At 38.5% G+C, this 23,754-nt stretch overlaps 1 protein-coding gene across 2 annotated transcripts; it reads left to right on the forward strand.

Annotated features, from left to right (window-relative positions):
- Window positions 1–669: 669 nt before the first annotated feature.
- On the forward strand, window positions 670–20,886 carry LOC137960568 (protein transport protein SEC31 homolog B-like). Of its 2 annotated transcripts, none has more exons than XM_068808223.1 (22): window positions 670–1,174; window positions 3,042–3,099; window positions 3,199–3,321; window positions 11,262–11,358; window positions 11,439–11,475; window positions 11,594–11,699; window positions 11,801–11,858; window positions 12,732–12,829; window positions 12,973–13,092; window positions 13,221–13,290; window positions 13,911–14,017; window positions 14,089–14,216; window positions 14,303–14,861; window positions 15,030–15,122; window positions 16,797–16,982; window positions 17,091–17,301; window positions 18,354–18,469; window positions 18,712–18,903; window positions 19,483–19,608; window positions 19,711–20,014; window positions 20,189–20,427; window positions 20,543–20,886. In XM_068808223.1, exons 1-22 carry the CDS (start codon window positions 855–857, stop codon window positions 20,639–20,641), a joined length of 3,447 nt encoding a protein of 1,148 aa, XP_068664324.1. In that variant the 5' UTR covers window positions 670–854; the 3' UTR covers window positions 20,642–20,886. The 2 variants fall into 2 exon arrangements, with proteins under 2 accessions (XP_068664324.1, XP_068664325.1); XM_068808224.1 differs by having other exon boundaries at window positions 14,306–14,861.
- The last annotated feature ends 2,868 nt before the right edge of the window (window positions 20,887–23,754 follow it).

Below are 23,754 nucleotides of genomic sequence, written 5' to 3' on the forward strand. Positions count from 1 at the left end.
ATTTATAAAGTAAATCTAAACACCTTAAATAATTCTCCCATTGTTGCCTACACATGCAAGAAAATTGTTCAAAGTGAAATTTATCTTGTAGGAAAATTTTCTAATGAGAAACTTAGTCGGGTGTGTTTGTGCCAATAGGAATTCGTAGAAATAAATGTCATAGGAAATTTGTTAGTATTCATGCCATTTTAGGGATGAAAATTTTTAACTTGATTCTTTTTTATTCCTCTTACCTTTAAAAAAATGATAAAAAAGGATAAAAAAATGAGTTTCCTCTTGTTCCAATAAGAAAATATAGGAAAAAACAAATAAAAAACACCAAAGTGAATCTTTTTATCATTAGTTCTTATTTTGATTATTTATAAAAACTAATTTATTTCTCACGTAAATACAAACACCGTTACTAATTTTTCAGTTGTTTCTTATGGCGACCGAACTTGGGTACATCAATCAACTATGCCTCTGGTGCTACGACTCGTTCACGCGCGCGGAGACACTTTGACACCGCTCTTTTATGGACCAGCGATGCTTACTTTTCCGGCCAAGATCGAAAGATGCACATCATCACCTCCATTTATCATCTGAAGTGGCCTAAACTGTAATTTCCTTATCATAATGGGTATGGGTATGGATCATTTAGTTTATTATGTTTCCAAATCCTAGGGGAAAAACAGGCCCGACTCACACATCCTCAGAGCAGAAAGAGAGAGACGAGGGTGTTTTATTCAGTCGGTTCCTCTTCTTCATTTGCAGTAAGTTTTACCTGTATTTCGGAATAAAAGGTGAACCAAATCCTAGGTAGTGTTTGTTCCAAATTCCTTAGATCTACTCTCTGCTGAATCTCCGATTCAGCCATGGCCTGCATCAAAGGCGCTTCTAGATCGGCGACGGTCGCCTTTGCGCCGGCGTCACCTTACCTTGCCGCTGGGACCATGGCGGGAGCTGTCGATCTGTCCTTCAGTTCGTCGGCGAATCTGGAGATCTTTAAACTCGATTTCCAATCCGATGATGCGGAATTACCCGTTGTCGGAGAGTGTGCCAGCACTGAGCGCTTTCATCGGCTTTCGTGGGGTGGCAATCTTGGATCAGCGTCAGACGAATTTGACTTGGGTCTCATTGCTGGTGGTCTAGTTGATGGCAGTGTTGGTGTTTGGAATCCTCTTAAATTAATCAGGTATTTACATCGAATTCACGTTAAAGTTTGACGGCAAAGTTAGTAAAATTAAGAACTTTATCCTTTTATGGATCTGATGTTCTCATGGCTTCTTAAGTTTTCTATCTTAGATTGGAAGATTTTTGCTCTATTGCGCTTCTTTCACGTTCTCTCAGCATTCTTGCCTAACTTCTGATTGTTTTATATTTTATTATTCATGTTCCTAATTAATCTTTCCCCCGTTTATAACTTCGCTCTTAGCTCTTTCTCTGTTTTTTCCACTTTGAATTGAGGTTGGCATTTCTTGTCTCACTAGTCAACCGAAAGGTTGCTTCACCTCCGCTTAAAAATAAAAATCGAAGGCTGGGATCTCGATGGCGTCCGCCTTCAAAGAAAACCAGAAACTATTATTGAGTCCTTTGGATGTAGGAAATATGATATAAAACTTAATTATCGCTGAGTTTAAGCCTTCTACCTAACTTTTCATGTTTCTTTCTTTCTCTGTTTGAATGCTTTTAAATTTCTGAAGGCCCTTTTATTCACGAGAGAGGAGTGAAACTTTGTATAGCGAGTGTAGTGAAGTGCATTTTGGTGCTTGTCTATTGAAAAACAGGCTGTGACACATTCTGTAGTTTGAGAATTGCAATGAAAGCTGGAGGGGCATGTTTGTGGAAAAAATTGTGCTAATTCTATTTGATGAGTTGTGCAGTAACAGGTTGGTTCCAGTTTAGTGAGTCTCTGGAATTGTATGATAATTCAGCATTTGCTAGATGGACACATGTGTGTATAGAGAGGCTTTCAGTACCTTATAAAGGCAGCTGCAATGCAGGTTGCCGTACACCATAATATGTTTCACAATAGGAGGCTTTCTATTTTTTTCTAGTGGTCATCTCTCTGATCCAGGGGACTATCATGAATTTGAACAGTAGAATAGGTGTATTTTCTGTGGTAAACTGTTTGTTGGTGTTAACTATGCCTTTAATCTGCATCACAAGCAAGTCTTTACTTTTCAAAGGAATTTATGTCAGAGGTGGTTCCGGTCCACCTCTCTTGATTAGGTTGGTTTTTTGCACTTAAACGACTAGTCTTTTAGGTTATTTTGGCCAACCTCTTGACATGGTATCAGAGCCAGGTCCGGCACGTCCCGCCTTCAAATCCTGCGGGGAGCGGTAAGGGGCGGGGTGGGTGTCAGAGGTTGTTCGGGTCCACCTCTCTTGATTAGGTTGGCTTTCCGCACTTAAACGACTAGTCTTTTAGATTGTATTGGTCAGCATCTTGACAATCTTCTGGTGCTAAGTTGTAATAAACTTTTCCCATTCTGGTACAAGCTGTGATGCGTCCCCAACAAGGCATCAGAACTGGAAATTAGGCTGGTGAAAGGGATTAGAAAAAGTTGATTTTGCAGGTTGATGACAGTTCAATGCCTACAAGGGAGTTTGATGATTAATAGGGTAAATTCAAGATATAGCAAGAATGTCAAGAAAGTTTGTCTGAAATCTCTTTTATTTGTGAGGAGAATGGAAGCATTAAATAAACTGATTCCATCTCCAGGTGGTGGACAATTTTAATAAAACCTTCAAAGGAAACAAGATTACTTTTGGTGTAGATTTGTGGGCACCAGCTTGATGAGAAGTGGTCTTAGCCAGATTTGACCACATTCCTTCCATTTATGTGGTTAGCAATTTATTATTAAGTCACTGTCATGAGAACTTTTGATTTCATGTTTAAAGGAAAATAGTTAAGAAAAAAGTAGTCGTGAATACTGCTGGTAAAGACGTGCTCATATGAAAATCCTATTTCATCCTTGTTTTTCCTTCATGAATAGACAAATTTTTGTTTAGTACAGCTGAGATACCGTTCTTATTCTGGAAGAACACTTCTTTTGCAGTTCAGAGGGCGATGAGGATGATGCTTTTGTTGCTCGCCTTCAAAAGCTTGCCGGACCTGTAAGTTTATTAACTGTTTTCATCTCACTTCTTATGATTATTATTATTTCTATTTTTTGAGTGTATGGTTTATGAGATGTGTTTCTGTCTCACCAACAGGTTCGTGGTTTAGAGTTCAACATCAATTCTCCAAATATGCTCGCTACAGGTGCTGATGGTGGGGAAATCTGCATATGGGATCTTACAAACCCAAAAGAGCCTCATTTCTTTCCTGTCCTTAAAGTATGTATATCTTTTCTTTTAATTTTATTTTTTTTAAATTTGATACCTATGGAGTCTTAGCGCTGCCTTTCCTCATGTTTCGTTCAACCATGTTGTTATTATTCCAATGAAAAGAATTCAATCATATTGATTGTGTATATCTTTCTTAATTTTACACTCTCTGTGCTTGTATCTAATGCCAGAGAAACAACTGCCATTAGCAGGAGAAAAAAGGACTAACTGTAGCTCATAATTAGGTCTTGTAGAAGTTATGGCCTGTAGAACATCCAGTCTTCCCATTATTCATTGGGTTTTTATCATATTTACCTACAATGTTGAATCTACTCTCCCCTTTCTTTCACTATGGCTTTATTACCTCTATTTGCTTTCTTCATTTGGGGCTTTAAGATCTGGCTAAACTTCCTTTTAACTGAAGTCCTTTTTGGATTGTCATACTTGTAATGGTTATTGGGTTTTTAATTAAATTGTATATATTTATATGTATGAAAGGATGTATATATGTATTATATGTATATGAATGATTGTTATATGCACGTTGGACAGTAACTTTTTAAAATGTTTAGACACTTCATGAAAAATAAAGTTCATATGATGAAACAGTAGCCATCGTGACTGAACAGCACTCTGACGGTTTATTCTATCTTACTAAAAGTCATATAGCCTATCTATTAGCAAAATATCTATATCCACTATGCTATCCTTGTGTGTATTGTCACCAGATTTGTAAGATAGTCACTGGTGTTTGTATAGTCACAGTAGCAAAACTATGCTTGTGGGTAGTTTGGAAACTATTTTGTTCAGTTGAATGGTTTGATGGTGCTACAATTTGATATTCTGAGAGCCTCCTTTGGTTGCAATTGCTCTGCTTCTGCATACAGTGGAATTGAAGTCCTTTGACGAAAAGTCTTGTCTGTCTTATGAGTGATATAGGCACTTGAATGCGGACACATGCTTATTTTCTGATGGTTCTTATTGACCTTTTAAAAAGTCATAGCTCCTGACTTTTGATGGGGTAAGATTGCACTTATGCTTATGGCATTTCTAGTTTTAACAATAGCAAGCCTTTTGAAAACTGAATTCATGCATCTACATCACATGCCCATTTCTCCAACTAGAGGTGGCTCTTAGCTGAGCTAGCTGGTGAGCAACTTGGGCTCAGACTCAGTTCAGTTCCTTCCTGAGCTTGCGCCTTGAGCCTTGAGCCTTGAGCCTTGCGCCTTGAGCCTTGAGCCTTGAGCCTTGAGCCTTGAGCCCTGGGCCCTGAGCCCTAAGCCCTGAGCCCTGAGCCCTGAGCTTTGAGCCTTGAGCCTTGAGCCAAACTCATTAGCCAAAACAAGGCGAGTTCAAGCCTTGCCTAGCTTGGCTGTTGATGGTTCGAGAACCAACTCAAAATTGTTATTTTATAAAAATATCATTTTGTGTAAGAGGTAAAACTAAGAGGTTGAGCTGAGCAATGATTTTTGTGAAACGTTTGCTAAGCTGAGCTGATCTTGATCCTATGGAATTATGCTTAAGCCCGATTTCGAGCCTGGTTGTTTGGACTCGGGACTTCAACTCACTTGCACCCCTACCTCTAAGCGATTGATGCTTTATTCTATACAATCTGACAATGTACATTATGTTGGTTTGGTTGTGTTACAAGTATCTTTAAGGTAAAAAAGTTTATTTTTTTTATGTGTTTTAAATTTCATAAAGAGTTGGAGTGTGTAAAAAATTTAAAAAGAGGCAACATTGGAGATAGGGCTGGAAAAGAAAATTTGTTCAACATTGAATTGTGGAAGAGAAGGTTCTTAAGGTTCCCTCTTCTTACCTATTTATAACATAAAGTACTAATAAAAGACACTAATGCCTCTTCTCCCTTTACACCCTTAGAAATAAGATTCTATAAGAAAACATTTTCCTAGAAACCTATTTAAACAAAAGTTACATCTTCTAACACTCTCCCTCAAACTGGAGTTTATAACTTTAACTTGTTAAATTGCATATATAAAAAAAAGGTGATGATAAAAAATTTCTTCTTGAGTCTTCCAACAGCTCACAACTCTGTCTTCAGTTTGTTCTACCTCAACTTTTTATGCAATTGGTCCTTCACACAAGTTCTTCATCTTCCATTATTTCTCTTTCTTGGATGTCTTAAAGAACTTGGCTCTGGTCACCAACTTTGATAAAAAGTTTCACAACCATTCTTCATTGTAGGCTCTTCAAAATACCTCCTTTCTCTGTACTCCTACTTCTCCCCGGTCAAGTTGGGGATCCATGACACTAAGAGACCCAACTTGCCAATAAAATATTTGAGAGAAGTAATATCAGTCCTAGCCACTCAATAAGACTCCAAAGACCAGCACTGCTTGGTCAAAGAAGAGTTAAGAGACACCAGCCTACCCACTTTTAATGTTATCACAACATTCACCCACTTTTAAGGATGTCAAATAACCTAACTCAACTCAACTCAAGCTGTATTTGGGCACATTCTTACTTTGCCAGGTAGTTGGTCTATGACGTTTCTCCTTAGTGATATGTAGAAAAAAACATAACCCATTGAAGAAGTACTACTAGAGGTTCACAGCCTACCCTTGAACATAACTTGGATGTTGCTTCTTCCGTGAGACACATCTTTGAACTAAGAACAACAACAACCAGTTTTTGATACCAAGGAGAGAAGAAGTTGCACACATCATGCTAGGACAGCAGCAGCTTGAACTGATTGAACACTTGTCTCTCAGCAATGTTAGTTTTTCAAGGACTCCCAAAACAAGGAAATATAGGTGAAATTAAAAACTAGGGCATACTCCTTTTCCACTAACATTGAGACATCTTAGCTGGACAGTAGTGGCATGCACACTAGCAATTCATGTGACAATATTCTCCAGCTAAGGCAAACAGCAAGGCAAACTAGGTCAGAGTTAAGCAAAGAAGTTGTGAGGAAGAAAACATGAAACACATGTTACAATAGAAACATGACAGTTTCACAATAAGAAGTTCACATGGACATGCTGACTAAAAAAAACTAACATATGGGGAGAAAATATAGGAGAAGAGATTCCAACATGGAGTGATTATGTGTGGCCTAATCTCTCTGGTTAGAAGGGAAAATTGCCTAAAAACTAGGAATTGGTGCTCATAAATGTGGAGGAATTATTCTATTGAAGGATTTCAGACAAGACTTGAAACGAAACGACAGGGGGAAGCAAGCTGATAGATGTCCAACAAAGAAAGACTAATCCCAGCAAATTTAGGACTTCTTTCCAAAATTGAAGAGTCCTTTTTAAAAGGAGTTTAAACCAGGAAACAAAGTTACTGGACGTCTGTTATGTTGTTAAGAAAGAAAGTCGCTGTCCTACAACGAATGGTAATTGCTTAACATTCTCCTTCTAGGAGTCTTACATGGGTTAAAACTCCTTCGACTGGTTTTAATACTTCTTTGAGAATGATAAATTGTAGGAGAAATAGGCAAGTAGTTAAGAAACAAGAGGACTCTGATATTAACTAACTGACAAATTTCAGAGAACAACTACTTATCAGCCAATGTGTAAGGAAACAAGTTTCTCTGTCCAGCAGTTCCATATAACAAAAACATGAGATGTTGAGTTGGATTAACACAATACTCAACAATAGCAAATGAATTCTTTTCAATGACAAAAACTCATGCAAACACTGTCCAAACGAGGAGACGGCAGCAAAGGAAAAAATCATGAGGTAGACTGGGGGAACGAGCAGCAAGAGACAAAAGAAGAAAACTCAAGATTTAACGAAAAGACTAATCAACATTTATCTAGAACTCAACGTTCTAAATTCACGATAAACAGGCTTGAAGAAAGAATGAGTAGAAACCAGGAGATCTCATCTGTTAGGACTATTAAACTCTTGAATGAAACAAACTCAAACTCAGAAAATGACAACAGAGATTATTTATAACCAGGATTGATGGCATGAGCTAGAACTGGATCTTGTAGAACTCAAGCGCAGTAAACAACGTAAAGAACTTTCTGCTGCATGACAAGAGAATACTCAATATGGGGTTGACCACAAATATTTATTTATTTAATTTTTTTGAAATGATGTTGAATTTTATTAAGACAAAAGCTCAAGAGAATAATTTACAAAGGGGGGAAGCCATCTCAAACAATGAGAGATTACCAGGAAGTTCCGAATTTTGCCAATTTATCAGCCAAAGAGTCGGTTGATCTAGGAATGAGATTCCAATTACTATGAATAGATGATATAATGTTAGCAATACAATCGGTGATAGGCCAGTGGCGCCAAGGGGGGTGCTATCTTTTGAACACCAACTGATGACAGTCTTTGAATCTCCTTCAATAATTAGCTTGCCATGGAGACGTTCCTTGAAGATTCGGAGGCCGAATAGATGAGCACTTACTTCGGCAGTATTTGAATCAGCAATGCCCACCAGCCCAACATAAGAAAGAGTAGGGTCTCCATTGTTGCCACTGAAAACACGACCTGCTTCAGTCGGCCCAGGACAACCAATAGCACTACCATCAAAATTGAGTTTGTTGTAGTCGCAATGGGGAGGATCCCAGATGGGCATAATCAGATTCCTGCAAGGGCCTGTTATATGAGCGATCAAACTCTAGTTTTCCCGAAGGGAAACACATGATGGAGCGACAAACTCCTTTTTGGTATGTAACCAGTTCGAGATAAGACCCACAACATGTTAAGTCGTATTGTCCGTGGTGCTAGTTTTTGAGTTGAATCTCCAGTAATTTCGTTCGAGCCATATGCACCAAGGGAGTCAGCCACTGAGCAAGAGAGGTCTCTAGCCACTCTAGAGTGCCCCGGGAAGGCCTCCGAGAGGGGCGGGGTGCCGCACCATTCATTCGACCAGAAAAGGAGGGTCCTTCTATTGCCCGTGTGAAAGGAAGTAGCATTTTTGAATACTGGGAGGAACTTATATATTGATTTCCATATCAGGGATAGGAGGCGAGTGATGCCACCCTCTCCACTAGGCACCAGAAAATTGAAGGTAGAATTTGACCATATCTCCACATAGGTTGTTATGCTTGATGTTGAAGTTCCAAATCCATTTGAGCATAAGAGCTTTGTTCATTGCCTTCATTGGCCGAATGCCTAATGCTTCCTTGGTACGGGGCATGCAAATATCCTTCCAACTAACCAAATGATATCTGAAGGTGTCTTCTGATCCTCTCCTAAGAAAGCACTGACATATGGCGTCAATCTTGGAGCAAACGGAGGCCGGAGAGTGCATGAATGATAGCAGATAGTTTGGCAGCCTTGCCAAACAAGACTTGAGGAGAGTCAAATGCCCCGTTGTAGATAGAAGCTTACCCCTCCAAGTAGCTCGTCTCTTCTTAAATTTCTCAATGAGGGGGGGCCAGAGCGACGCCGAAGGCCGAGAGTCAAAAAGTGGGAGCCCTAGATATGTAACTTGCAAATTTCCCAAGGAGGATCCCAAGTAGTCAGCTATACCTTGAAGCTCAGCTGGGTCGATGTGGTCCTAGAAAAGTGGTTTTCTTCCAATTTATGTTTTGACTAGATGGCAATTCAAATAATCCCAAAACATCACACAGTTTTTTGATCTGATCCATAGTACCAACCCCGAAACAAATAGTATCATCTGCAAACTGGAGGATCGGAATATCAAAGGCTGTGCAGTTTGTCATGGGGAGGAGCCTTCCCATGTTCTTGGCCGGAATAGATCAAGGAGGATAGATATTCTGCCACTACATTGAAAATCAAGGGGGAGAGGGGGTCTCCCTGTCTGATTTCCCTAGTTCCCTCAAAGTACCCTCAAACTGTTCCGTATTATTGATTCTGAAAAGGCCCAGGACCACAACAACGGCTTCAACAACTTGAGCTTGATTGGGAAGGTCCACCTGCTCGGGCCAACAACGATCATTTCCTCCCAGAAGGATTGGATAAAGAGGTCAAAAGAGGGGTCCGCCATCCTAGTATTATTGATTCTTAAAAGGAAAAAGAGGGAGAGAGGGGGGGGGGGGGGGGGGGGGGGGGTCTGCCAAAATGGGTATCCACCATAATCGGCCAATGATCAGAAATTACTCGGTTGAGAACTTTGTCAGTGACATCGTTGTAGAGCTGGAGCCAATCATTGTTGGCTAAGAAACGGTCAAGCTTGGAGAGGACGGGGGGGCTGTCTGCAGTTTGACCAAGTGTAGGTCTTCCCAGATAGGGTGATCTCATTTAGATCCCAGTAGCCAATAAAGTCAGAAAAGAGCCTCTTGGAGGTTGTGATTCTCCGAGATGGCGGTAATGTTGAAGTCGCCAGCAAGCATCAGAGGAACAGGCCACATATGGCAAGTCCGCAAGATCAAGCATCTCTATGGTACTAGTATCCCACACCAGTAGCATGCCGCCAGCCGATGTCCCCCGCATCCACTGAAGCCCAGTCGGACTCCTTGAGGGGTCACAACTCACGGATATAGCCAAGGGGAATAGAAGCCGCCTTGGTTTCTTGAAGAACAACTACAATTGCCTTGGTAGAGGCAAGGAGGTCCCGAATGGAGCGCGGCGATGCAAGGACCCAATTCCACGGACATTCCAGGAGCGAATAATCATTGATCATTTTTCTTCTTCTTTGACTTCTCAGATGGGTGGTTATCTCCCTGGAAAGGCTCCGTGAAGACGATGCTCATCACTTTGGCAAGTTGTACTATCTGGGCCCAAGTTTCTGGGTTGTATTTATGCTGTTCTGATTGGAGAGCAGCCACAAACTTTTGAGTTCTTTCACGCGCCTCTGGAAGTATGAAGTCTCCCGTCTCTGGATTATGGGAATATCGGGTGGTAGCACTGGGTTCTCCTTGGAGAAGCTGTTTGGGCTGGCCTCTGTTTCGGCTCAGGTAGGTGGCAAGGGGATGAGGAGAAAGATTTTGTGTGTGACCACGGGGAGCACGCTCACTGGTTCCGGACTATGCGTCAGAGAGGTAGTTTTCGGGGTGGGGATTTCTTGTAGGTGAGGGAGGAGGAGAGTCCCTTGTCCTTTGGGGGGGTGTGGGGGGGTGCTGTGGTGGTGATTTATAGGAGGGCATGTGGGGGTCTCAATGGGAGGGGAAGGTGGGGGTGAAGTTATTTCTGTGGTTAAGACCGTTGACCACAAATATTAACCAACCGAGAAAGATAGAGAAGGACTAGAATGACCAGAAACGAAACTAACAGAGATAGAAACTAGCGGCTGAAACTTATCTTGTTGTCGTTGTTCTTGTTCTTCTTTTCCTCTCCATTGTCTTCTCCATCTCAGGACTGTCCCTCTGATACCATGTGAAAATTTATGAACTTGAAATAAAGTAAAGAGGCAACGCGAGAGAGAGGGTTGGAGAAGAAACTTTACTCAACGTTTAATCGTGGAAGAGAAGGTTCTTAGGTTCCCTCTTCTCATCTATTTATAACACAAAAGACTGATAAAAGACACTAATGCTCTTCTGTCTTTACACTCTTAGAAATAAGATTTTATAGGAAAACACTTTCCTAGAAACCTATGTAAACACAAGTTATATCTTCTAACAGAATCTATGTTTGGATGTTGAGGAGAGTTGTTTTTAATAGGTTATATAGAGAATAATGTTTTCCATGACTGGCTTTAGTTCTGGCTGTTTGATGTTTTGGTTCAGGATATATTGCCACAAGATGGATATGTTTTGGTCCCCTCACTATCATGTGGCAATGTGTCCTAGGCAAGCAGCACCACAACTTCCTTGACTAAAGATGTTGTCACCTGCTCCCAAATTGTAGTGGGAAATGTTCTTCCCCTCAATTCTGAGGTTTGAATTGGTCCTTCACTCCTTATGCTCGGAGGCCCGAACCTTCTTTTCCTCTTAGTTATATTCATTATTGTTTTTTAGTGAAAAGCAATTCACAAATTAAGGTATTCATGGAAAATTTTGGGTAATTATGATTCTTCAACCAATTTGTTCCAATATCTGACATAGCTTGTTAAATTGCTGTAGAGTTCAGGATCTGGTTCACAAGAGGAAGTATCTTTTCTGTCATGGAACCACAAAGTGCAACACATACTAGCATCTACTTCTTACAATGGAGCAACTGGTAAATGCATGTTCACTGGTCAAATTCATTATTTTGATGCTGTGTGCACTCTGAAATTGATAACTCCTGTAACTTTTCAGTTATTTGGGATTTAAAACGGCAGAAACCAGTGATTAGGCAAGTTTTTTACTTGATTCAAGTGTCATGGATCCATTTTTTTCAAGCTATTTACATTGGCTCACTTAAATGTTATGTGAGATCCCTTGTGGCTGAATGTTTTATACTTGTATAACAGTTTTTCAGATTCCAAACGTAGGCGATGTTCAGTGTTGCAGTGGCACCCTGATAATGCCACCCATCTTATTGTTGCTTCTGATGATGACAACTACCCTTCTCTGAGTGTAAGCGACATTGTTTTGGATTTGTTGATCAATGTTTTTACTTTTTAGATATGAAGGTGAAGTTATTTAAGTTAATTACTCTTCGGGCTGTTTATTTCCAGGCTTGGGATGTTAGGAACACAATATCACCGATCAAGGAGTTTGTTGGCCATAACAAAGGTTTGCTTATATAACAGTCAGATAGTTACACATTATAGGTTTTTTGTTTTTCCTGGCCATTTCACATGTTGCTGTGAAATTTTCACTACTTCTTTCTGATTCTGATCATTTAGCTTTTCTTGACTGATTGGTTGTTGTGTTTTTTAAATGGCTATTGTCTTCTTTTGTGCTAGCCTTGTTTCTTTTAATGTTCTACTACTAGTAGCTTTTAAAGTAAATATGCACATTTCCAGAGGCGTCTAATTTGCATGCTTAAGTCACATGTTGTTTTTTTGTGAATTTAGATCAATTGAAGAGTTTAGATGTGGATAGTATTTTTTTAGTGGATCATTTGTATACTTTTAGTTAGACTTTTTGTTGAATTTCTGGAAAAGAGAAAAAATTCACTAACTTATTGTAATTTGAGTACAATGAGCCTCTATTTAGAATAGAGGAAACAAGTAGAATCCAATTACAATTAAATTATCTTTGTCCCAGTTACATCCAAAGTTAAACATTAAAAGATGAGTCCTAGAACAATTAAATAACTGAACATAAATAGAGGATTAACATAATTAAAACACCTTTAACTGAGACTTATTTGTAAGACCTCTTCCTGTGAGATTCCACCATATTAATTCTGGCTCTATGAGACTTTTTACTATGAGAGTCATGTAAGACTCTTCCATAATTGCTCTTCAACACCTTTCTACTTTTTTTTTTCTTGTTCCTGAATGAAAAATGAATGGATGCTCCAATGCGGCATTATATAACAATTCTAAGGAAAAGAAAGAATGTGGTTCTTTAGAAGCTGATTCTTCTTCTTAATATCAGACTTTCTGTATTTTGGTATCTAGCTTGCAATTAATTCCAGACTTGCTATTTGGTGACTAGGTGTGCTTGCAATGTCGTGGTGTCCTAGTGACAATTCATTTTTGCTTACTTGTGCCAAAGATAATAGAACTATTTGTTGGGACACAACACGTGCAGAGGTATAGGATTTTTTTTTTTTCCTTTTGATGACCTAGCTTTTTTCCCTGTATTTAATTTTACTTTGCTTGGAGACAGTACTGTGCTCTTCTCAAATATATTTCTTGTAATCTCAGCATCGTTTCTTATATTTAACTTTGTGCAGGTAGTATGCGAATTGCCTGCTGGGACCAATTGGAATTTTGATGTACATTGGTATCCAATGATACCGGGAGTGATTTCTGCTTCATCTTTTGATGGGAAAATTGGTATATACAATATGGAGGTCTGGCCTTGGTTTGTGCTTTACATATTGGTGATTTCTTTTGTGTTTCAAAATCATAATATGCTTATATTTTTCAGATACATTTTTCTTGGTGAGGAGTATTCTTACTTTTCTTATTGTTACTGCAGGCTTGTCCAAGATTGGCATCTACGGAGGGTGTGTTGCCTGGCACTTTATCAAGTTCTGGCTCTTCTAAAGGTACTAAGTTTTCTTTCACAATCATACTTTTTATTACTTCTGCTCTTGTCTCCTTCATGACTAAAAAAATTTCCCCTTTGGAACTCAGAATTAAAGTTTTTATTACTTGTCTCCTTCATGACTTGAAAAGGTATTGCTCAAAATTTTGTGGTATTATGCTCTTTGCAACTCCTGGGACGTTACATGTTTGGAAAGTTAATCTAATTGCCTAAGCTCATTTTTTTGTAATGACATTGCATATTTCCTTCGGAATGGTTGCATGGGCATGTGTACATGTGAACCCAGAGAAAATTGTCTTGTTCCAGAAAGAAAGTATTTGAATCTGTGACGAATTCGTCCCTATTTCATATATGTTATTTCCTTTCATATTATCATTCCATGATAGACATCTTTGTTGAGAAAGCTGGAAAGAACACCTAGTCCAATCAATTTCTTACCAGGAGAATGAAGAAAGGCTGGAAAAACAGATCCAACTGGATTCGTCTATGGACTATGAGTTGAAATTATTCTGCCGGTTGGTAGAAGAATTTGCAAGATAGCTTAGGCATGTCAATTCTTGACATAATCTATATTGCAAATTATTTTGCTGATTGGTGTTTCATTCTGTCTTCTTTTGGTAGTTCATCTAAGAGCACCCAAGTGGTTGAAGCGTCCTGTGGGGGCATCTTTTGGTTTTGGTGGGAAGCTTGTTTCATTTCACCCTAGTCAATCAACAGCAAACTCAGAGGTAACTGTATCAACTTTGGTAGTTTTTTTTTTTTTTTCCTATTGGCTCATGGGCTTTTAAATCTTTCTCAGGTCTATATGCATGATGTAGTTACTGAACTCAGTTTAGTGAAGCGCTCAACTGAATTTGAGGCTGCGGTACAGAATGGAGAAAAGCTTTTATTGAGGGCTCTATGTGAGAGAAAATCACAAGAGTCTGAGTAAGTAATCTGTGAAGTGGATCTATGGAGTGCTTCAATGTTGTTGACCGCTTATATTTGCTTTCTTATATTTGTATTGTATGAAGCAGGTCTGAGGATGATCGACAAACTTGGGGCTTCCTAAAGGTTATGTTTGAGGAAGAAGGAACAGCAAGGACGAAGCTTCTTTCCCACTTAGGTTTCAGTGTGCCAATTGCTGAAAATGATGATAATCTGCAACATGAACTTAGCCAGGAGATTGACAAAGTTGTCTCTTTGGATGAGAGGACAGATACTGTTCAAACAACTGATGGATTGGCAGAACGTTCACTTCCTACTGACAATGGAGAAGATTTCTTCAATAATCTGCAAAGCCCTAAAGCAGATAATTCTCTGCCACCATCTGGGGAGGACTTTGTTGCTGATAGTAGTTCTGTATCCAATGGGGGTGAAACACATGAAAATGTTGTGGAGGGTTCTGACTCTTCACTTGATAGGGATATCACACGTGCTTTGGTTGTTGGGGACTTCAAGGCGGCAGTTTCATTGTGTGTATCTGAAAATAGAATGGCTAATGCATTGGTGATTGCTCATCTTGGTGGTTCATCCTTGTGGGAGAGCACTCTTGATCAGTATCTCCAGAAGAGCCATTTTTCCAACTTGAAGGTTAGAGATTATTTTCTGATTCTTGTTAATTGCTAGATTACACTAAGTATCAAAGTGTTCTTACATGGTTTACAAATTTCCCAGCACCATTGTTAGCTTCACTCTGCAATACAGTACCATAGTATTTTCAGGGGTCAATTTTATGATGTAAATTTGATGGACTTTCAGATAGTTTCTGCGATGGTAAAAAATGATCTCATGAAGCTCGTGAACACAAGACCTTTAAATTCCTGGGAAGAAACATTGGCACTTTTGTGTTCAGTAAGTTCTTCAATTTCTTGAGGCTAGAATGTTATACTAGTCTGCATTTTTTGAATTTTGTTTTGTTTCAATTACTTAACTATCTTTATGCATGCAATTTGTTCTATATTTACTTACCTTGTTAGTGTATGAAATGCCTTTGAAGTTTTTTTTTGACAAAAAATGCCTTTGCAGTTTGTTTCAAGGACAATGATATGTAATGTCTTTTCTCACTTTGAGGTGGGTTAGTCCCATTTGAAAAACAATTCTATGAGAAACTAATGACCGTTATTTGAGAAAAAGGTTTCTGTTTGACCAATTTTTAGCATTTGCATGCGCAGAAAATCGATGGAAACCAAATTTTGGTTCGTACACTAGAACTGAATAGAATAAGTGAACAATATAACCCCTATTATGTACATTTTCAAAAAAATTTGTTTTTATATATGCTAATAGTTGACATATATATATAGTTAAAATACCATTACGTAAGTATTTTAGTATTTTAACATATACTGATTTATTTAAGCATGTGGTAAACCTCCAATTCGTTTTACTTACTCTTGAAGGAGTAAGCAACAATTGATGGCTAATTAGAAGCAATAACAGTTGATGATAGATTAATGAGGACAAGGGTATTTTTGGTATACTATCGGTTGAGTAGTGGGGGCAAGTTGGTTACGGGGATCGTGTGTGAAAATAGGTACAAGGGAGAGAGTGAATAAGGGGAATTTTGGATTTGTTTCTTAGAGCTTGGCTCAGGGAGAGTGCTGGTATCTCGAATACTAGTGGCGAGGTTGGTTTATTTCTCTCGATTTTGACTGTGAATATTCAGCATTTATTTCCATTTTATTTGAGAACTTTCATTACTGTTATTGGGGTACTTCATCGCTATCGGGGGTACATCATCTGGTATCAGAGCATCTAGTCGATCCTCATGGCTACTACCAAAATGGAGTCGAGAGTGGATTCGGTGGAGGGAATCGTGAGTTCAGTAAGGGAGGAGGTGAGCTCGATGAAGGAGGAGGTTTATCAACATGGTTCTGTTAGATAATTTCATTAAGCTTTTAGATTTCAAATTTCATTCTTACAGGAGATTTTGTAATTAAGGGTATTTTTATCCTTTCTTGTAAGTACAACTTAAGAGGTCATAAAAGAGGGGTAGCTCGTGCTTTTCTGGCACGAACTCAAATGCAGCCCTTTCTACTTCTTCTTCCTCTATTTTCTCAAACTGCTCTCCTTCTTTCTCTCTCAAATCTTTTTCTTTACACACACACACACACACACACATATATATATATGGAGAGTGATATTTTGTGCGGGACTCTCTTTCTAGTCAATTTTATTTTCTTGGCATTTTGCATTGACAATAGGAAAAATTTCTCCTTTCTTTGGCGACAGTAATCAATGAGATTTTCCTTCTCATTGGATGCAGCACTAACTCAAAATATATGGTTAAGACATTTTTTTATTTTTTATAAAAAAATTTGTTCCTTTTTCCAACTGCCACTAACAATTTCTTTCTACTAATTTCTTTGTCAGTTTTCTTTGCTATAATGTTGTCTATTCTCAGTCAACATTTCTTTACCAGTATTGATGTACTGTTAACTACTTAATTGTTTGATGAATTTCATTTTATTATTTGAAGACCTGCGTCTTGCAATTGTCTTACGAAGTTCATCTACCATTAAACAGTTAGCTCAGGGAGAGGAATGGGCCATTTTATGTGATACGCTTGCATCGAGATTAATGACTGCCAATAACACACTGGCTGCAACTCTCTGCTACATCTGTGCTGGAAATATTGATAAAACTGTAGAAATTTGGTCACGCAACCTTAAGAGTGACCATGAAGGTCGAAGTTATGTGGACCTTCTCCAGGTAATGTTTCATTCTCTTTTTCCATGTTCATGTTTTTCTGTTAAATTAGGCAAATGCATGTCACATTTGGTTCGACTTTAAGATTAACATGGGCCTATATTTGTGCAGGATTTAATGGAAAAGATTATGATATTTGCTCTAGCAACCGGACAGAAGCGATTTAGTCCATCATTATCCAAGCTTGTTGAGAATTATGCAGAACTGCTTGCTAGCCAAGGGCTTCTTACTACTGCAATGGAGTATCTTAAACTTTTGGGGACGGATGGCTCATCTCATGAGCTTTCTATATTATGGAATCGTATTGCTTTATCCACTGAAGGTAGCTACATTTGGTTTTAGTTTCAACTAGTATGCTTATCATGTTCAATGTTATTTCATTTATGATGGAGTCCATGACATTATACCTTCTACTTATTGCTTGGTACATTTGAACTGATTGTATGGGTGCTATGGAAAGATGCTAGGACATGCCATTGGATTGGTTCTGTATGTTTTCTTTTAATACGGGAGAAAGGTACCTAACTTTCAAAAACACAAGTTGAAGAAGATGCCTGGGATAAGATATGTATGGCTCAGATATAGATTTAAGTTTAACTATAATCATGATTAAGGCAGGATTTCAGATGAGTTCTCTATTAACAAGAAGAGTATTAATGTGGTGGTATTTTATGCTTTAGTGGAAAAGTATTGAGGATCATTCTAGTTCATAGAAAGCAAGGATCATTATTGTTGTTCAAATGATAAAACACAAAAATGAAAGTAAAACTCTACATACATATGAATGTTAAAATTAGTCACTGATAAGGCATAGAATAAGTTACTGATTGTGGTATGTGGTTTGAATTGTACTTGATAATAATATGCGTGACTTTACACTATTGGGTGGTTGGGTGATGTCAAATTGGATACGATAGCTTAAGTTAATCTGAGAGAATCGTTTGGACATGTGGGTTAGAGGATAAGAACTTAATCTGTGCCAAAATTTGATGTTAATGGTCCTTATGTTTTACATGTTTACACTCTGATTTTTATTTTTTTATATTTTTAGAAAGATGTATTTGTGAGCTTTCTCAACACTATTAGTGCATATTGAAGTTTCTTAGTGGCTCCTTACTATTGTTGATTACATCTATTTCTATTTAAAGAGCAGCTAACATGTCAAGAGTCTTGCTGGAAAATAGTTTCTTTCAGTGAAGTATAATACATTTTGGCTACTTAGATTTTTTTTTTCAATCTTTTATAGAGAACATTATTTTCATAGTTTGTGGCACTGATGGCCTTTTGTTTCCTCTATTCTGGCATAAATTTTTGTTACATATTATTGTGTCACCTAAGTTTCATCTTGCCTTATTAAGTGACACATTTCTGCAGGGGAAGAAGCACCAAAGTCAATGCCTAATGACCTCTCTCAGGCCCAAACACAGCCGAGCTACACTGCTGATCAACCTGGTTTAGGTTTAGCTGATCCATCTCAACATTATTATCAGGTGTTTTTCTGGAATATGAACTGGTTTTTTTCTACACTTCTTTTTAGAATAGTGAGAATTTCATTAAGAGCAAGAGCGGAAAGATTACAAGAAATAAATACGTGCCAAGAACCTAATACAGTTTTATTTTTTTTAAGTAATGGTTGCTTTTAGATTTTTATCTTTTTTTCAAAAACATGCATAAGATTCTTATGTGATTAGTGATAATTTCATTCTCAGTTTATTTTTAATTTGTTTTGTAGGATAAAACTCAGCAGTTGCAGAGCACAAACATGCCAGCCAGTTCTTATGAAGCCTATCAACAACCATTTGGCTCGTCATATGGTGGGCAACATCAACCAGTGCAGCCTAAGCAGCCAGACTATATGACTACTTTTCAGCCATCTCAGTCGCCCAATATATTTGTCCCTTCTCAGGTCTCTCAGGCTCCGCAGGTAATCCTCATATTCTAGCTGGATTTTATCTTTAAATTCTAATACAAGGTTTTGGCAGTTTTTTTTATTTTCTTAGTTTGTTTTATCCTTTTTATACTGGCTTCTTACGTCCATGCATAAGAAAGAATCAAAATTCCATGTGTACATGAGTTTTAGGAGAAAAAGGCATTCATCATAACTAAAATGAAAAGTAATGTACTATTATGATGTCTAAATCCATTTTCTGTGAGCAATATGAATAGAGAAATGTAAATTGTACATTAAGAGAAAAATGTACCCCCCCCGGTTCTTAATTGTTCTACATGAGACATGAAAGGTTGCTTGTTAGGATTTTGTGTACTTGGATATATGTGCTCTCTTTTGTTTTGATTTTATGGTTGAAAGGTGAAAAATGCCATAATGGGAGTAACAAAAATTTTCTGTGCCACTTATTAGCATCATTCAGGATATACAATGAAATCTTTGGAGCATAGCTGTAAAAGATTTTATTCCGAATTGTGACTGGTGAACTTGGTAATTTTAGGATTTTTTTTCTCTTGACTACTAGTTACTAGCTGATTCATAATTTTTTTTCCTCAGCCAAGTTTTGTTCCTTCTCCTGTGACCACGCAGCCTGCTGTTAGACATTTCATTCCTTCAACACCTCCTGTGCTGAGAAATGTGGACCAGTATCAGCAACCTACTTTGGGATCTCAGCTGTATCCTGTTTGTATTCCCACCCTTCTGTAGCATATACAATACCATCTTCTTAAGTCTTAGTAGATATCTTGATTTTGCTTTGGCTCATTCCTATCCCACTTCTCGCAGCAAGGAGTCCTTACACCCTCAACACCGTCAACATACTTGACTGGTACTCCCAGACCTAGTTCGTTTGGTGCTGCCCCACCATCTCAGGTTGGTCCTGTTCCTGGGGTCAAGTTGTCCCATGGTGCAACATCTATGACTGCTCCAAGGGGTTTTATGCCAGTCAGTAGTCCAGGTTTTGCTCCTGGACCTGGTGTGGCTCCTGGTCAACCATCAAGTCCCACACAGCAAGCACCATCGCAACCAGTTGCAGCACCTCCAGCACCACCAGCAAAGGTGCAGACTGTTGACACTTCAAAGGTTCCAGGTACTGGGGCTATCTTATTATATATGTATATTTATCTTTCAAATTGGTCTAAAGCCTCGTATTTTTTTCTTGTATCTTTTCGTTAACACAGTCTTGAGATTAATTCATGATCTTTACTATTTTTGTCTATTAATTGTATGTCCATTCTTACTTGCTCTATTGTTGTGCAAGCAGCTGAGTTGAAGCCTGTGATTGCAACATTGACACGGCTGTACCATGAGACGACTGAAATTTTGGGGGGTCCAGCAGCAGGTGTAGCCAAAAAGCGTGAAATAGATGACAATTCGAAGAAAATTGGTGATTTATTTGCAAAACTTAATAGTGGGGACATTTCTCCAAATGCTGCGTCCAAGCTAAGTCAGCTTTGCCAAGCTCTAGATGCTGGTGATTTTTCTTCAGCATTACATATCCAGGTACATATAATAACCAGACCTCATAGAACCAGATCTCATGGTAATATGATTGAGAGAATGAAGGAGAAATGTTCCACTTATGCAGCTAAATTTGACTCCCGTTTCTTGCTGGCAGGTGCTTCTAACAACCAGTGACTGGGACGAGTGCAACTTCTGGCTTGCAGCCCTCAAAAGAATGATTAGAACGAAGCAGGCAAGGTTAAATCAAGGGTAGTTTTTTTTTTATGTCTAGTTTAGTACTCATTGTCTTACTGCAGCACATGACATTTTTCAACTTCAGTGCCACCCAGTGTATACAAGACTGCCATTCCATAGAATTGCAGGATTCTTTTTGTGCCTATCTTACTCTTTCATCTTTTTGTACTCTTTAGATTGTAAGTATGCCCTCAATCAGGGGAGACTCTCGACTGCTAAGTATATGAGAGAATCAAAGAACATTGAGGAGCCTGATTATTTTGATTGATGGTTTAGTTGTTTTGTACCTTCCAATTCACTAGTAGTTCCAGTGTGCTTAAACTCAGTGTAACAGGCTTGTTAACGTTGAGTTTTTATTGGTTGTTGTCTTGAACGTTTGGAGTTCTACCAGTCGAGTGGGATATGTATGGGCTACGAAGAACCTGTCACAATGTTGCATAGCCTATCACAACTACGCACGAGGGCAAGAAATGTTAGAAGACACTGGGTGCATGAGAGTTCCTCTATTTATACATAGAGTTAATGGTCACATCCTTGTAGCAGCCTTCCACATTGATTATACCCCTCCCATTGATTGGAGGAGAAAATGGTTCATGGTGAAAATAACTATGACTTGTGACAAATGCCTCAAGCCTACTAACGATGAAGATGACTATGAGCTATCAACCTAGCGTGCTAATAAAAAGAAATGGAAAGAGAAGTCCAATCAGATCTTAAGAGAAAGATATGAAGCTGGAGACTTGAAAGTTGTTTTACTTGGTGAACTATCGGGTAAATTTGTTTACTATGTGTAAAACTAAACTTGAACTCAAGCCCAAACTATCTGTTCTCATCAAATTATTTGCATGATCCAAAATCTTGTCTTCATAGGTCAACCTAGGGGTGGCATCATGCCAAATCGGGTCGTAAATCATTTGAGCTTGGTTAAAAGAAAGCTCGGGTTAACTTTATTTTTAATTGAGCTCGGCTGCTCGTGAATCGACTCATTAACATAGTTTTTTTTACGAAAATACTCTTTATTATGATTACTCTCGTCAATTTCCTCTTTAGTTGGTTGATAGTTTATCTTTTATTTACCTCAAACTTCAAAGATGATCGAACGCTCAACCCTTTTGGTTACCTTCACATCTAATGTTATTGTTTGCCAATGGAATAAACACAATTAATGGAATATTTGCTCTTTCTTTTAGGTCTATTAAGCAAATTATTATACATTAGTACACTCCATTACAAAGTCTTGGACTCCTCTCTGACAGTTCAGTGATACTAAGTTCATCCTAATATTACTTTTATTTATTTTATTTTTTTATTTTTTAGTTTTAAATGTAGGTTGGCGCTCTAACTTGACTTGAGTTCGAGCTTAAACTCAGTTAAAATTTGGGTTTAAGCTCGATTCTAATTTTAGGCTTGAGGTTTAGCTCGAATTCAAACTCGAGTTCAAAGTATTGAGATCATGCCAAGCTCGAACATATGCAGGTTTGAGCTTGGCACGACTGGATGTCACCCCTTGGTGAACCCTGTAAGCTCAAAACCACTCTCTTAATTGGAGAATCCTAAGACCGTTTAGACCTTCGTCTTATGTTTACTTTTAGAAAGCCTAATTACCTTAGAAACTAAATCACTTGACTCACTTTGTTTCTTTTCTACACCTAGTATCCTCATGCTTAAACCCTCACCTCCTGGAAACTGAGCCACTTGACTCTAGAGTCTTTCTTTTCTACACCCACTATCCTATGCTTAATCCCACTTTGTCACCTTTCATTGATGGTTTCACAAACAACATAATCTAGGAAAATTAGCCCTAAATTGGTAGATCAAAAACTCTGTAGAAGCTTGATAGGATCCTACTTTATCTCTCAACCAGTAGACCAGATATAATGTTCTCGCTATGCCTATGTACTAGATTTGAATCCGATCCTAAAGAATCTCACTTAGTGGTAGTGAAAAGAATATTTTGTTATCTACGTGGAACACCAAACTTAGGTCTTTGGTACATGAAGAAGACCACCATATCAATTTAGTTTATGGAGCTGAATGACCTACTTGGCACCACTTTTATGGGAGTGACAAGATATGTCAAGGAAAATTGACCGGTCAACCTTCATTTGTATTGCCCGTAGAATATACAAGATGCAATTTAACTCATTTTGGGTAAACTACAAGGTCTTCATATAGGTAAAGATCAAGGACCTCTCCATGACCCAGAGGGTGATCATGGAAATAGAGGAGCCTTGTAGAGTTTATATGAATTTTTGAAAAAGAGAAATAGAAGACTTTGAAAGGATGTTCTCATCTTATAGAGGACTCTTGGGTAGAGAGGAGTCGATGCCCCCATTCCTAGTCAAGGTATTTTATTCGAATTTTGAGATGGAGTTAGGGTAAATAATTTGAAGATTACCTTGTACATGAAGAAGACCACCATATCAATTCAGTTGATGGAGCTGAATGACGTAATTTGCACCTTTTTTATGGGAGTGACAAGATATGTCAAGGAAAATTGGCCGGTCAACCTTCATTCGAATTGCCTGTAGAATATAAAAGATGCAATTTAACTCAATTTCGGGTAAACCACATGGAGTTCATATAGGTCAAGATCAAGGACTTCTCAATGACCCAGAGGGTGAACATGAAAATAGTGACCCATGTCCTCAATCTGAGGAAGAGCACATATTCATGCCTCACCACCGCCGACATATTTTGGATGTGGGCGATTACACAGAGTGTGCAGCTGAATTTTGGATATTTCACAACATCTTGGATAATCAATATTGCATTTAGCTCCAGAGCGGACGACCTACTATTTTCTTAGAAGATTACAACGATCCTCCGATGATGCAGATTCAATCTCTCTGATGAAGAATCAATGGACATAACAAAAAAATGTCCATTGGAGAAACGAAAATTGGAAATTTTGGTTTCGCCAAATGGCGCGGTCAATGGGTGCAAAAGGACTCCATTCAGGGAGAGGTACCTCAGACCGTAGGCTCCGAGGACAAGATGAGTCCTGAACCTCAAACTGAGTAGTATGAGCTCATGAAGAGGAAACAAACGAATGAAGAAGGAACATCATCATCCTCCCACCAACTCTTGAGGAGGTAGTGGACGACATTTGGGTGACACAAGCAACGATTC

This window comes from Aristolochia californica, unplaced genomic scaffold (assembly GCF_029961685.1).
Source record: "Aristolochia californica isolate CCGP_79_NKW_82.1479 unplaced genomic scaffold, dmAriCali1.0.hap1 SCAF_3, whole genome shotgun sequence".
Classification (NCBI taxonomy): domain Eukaryota; kingdom Viridiplantae; phylum Streptophyta; class Magnoliopsida; order Piperales; family Aristolochiaceae; genus Aristolochia; species Aristolochia californica.

Excerpts from the sequence above, each read along its gene's own strand:
- LOC137960568 (XM_068808223.1), top strand. The coding sequence starts at position 855 with ATGGCCTGCATCAAAGGCGCTTCTAGATCGGCGACGGTCGCCTTTGCG. Across the intron at positions 14,217-14,302 it reads AGAAAATCACAAGAGTCTGA|CAGGTCTGAGGATGATCGAC; the intron begins GTAAGTAATCTG and ends TATTGTATGAAG. Across the intron at positions 20,428-20,542 it reads CTTCAGCATTACATATCCAG|GTGCTTCTAACAACCAGTGA; the intron begins GTACATATAATA and ends TCTTGCTGGCAG.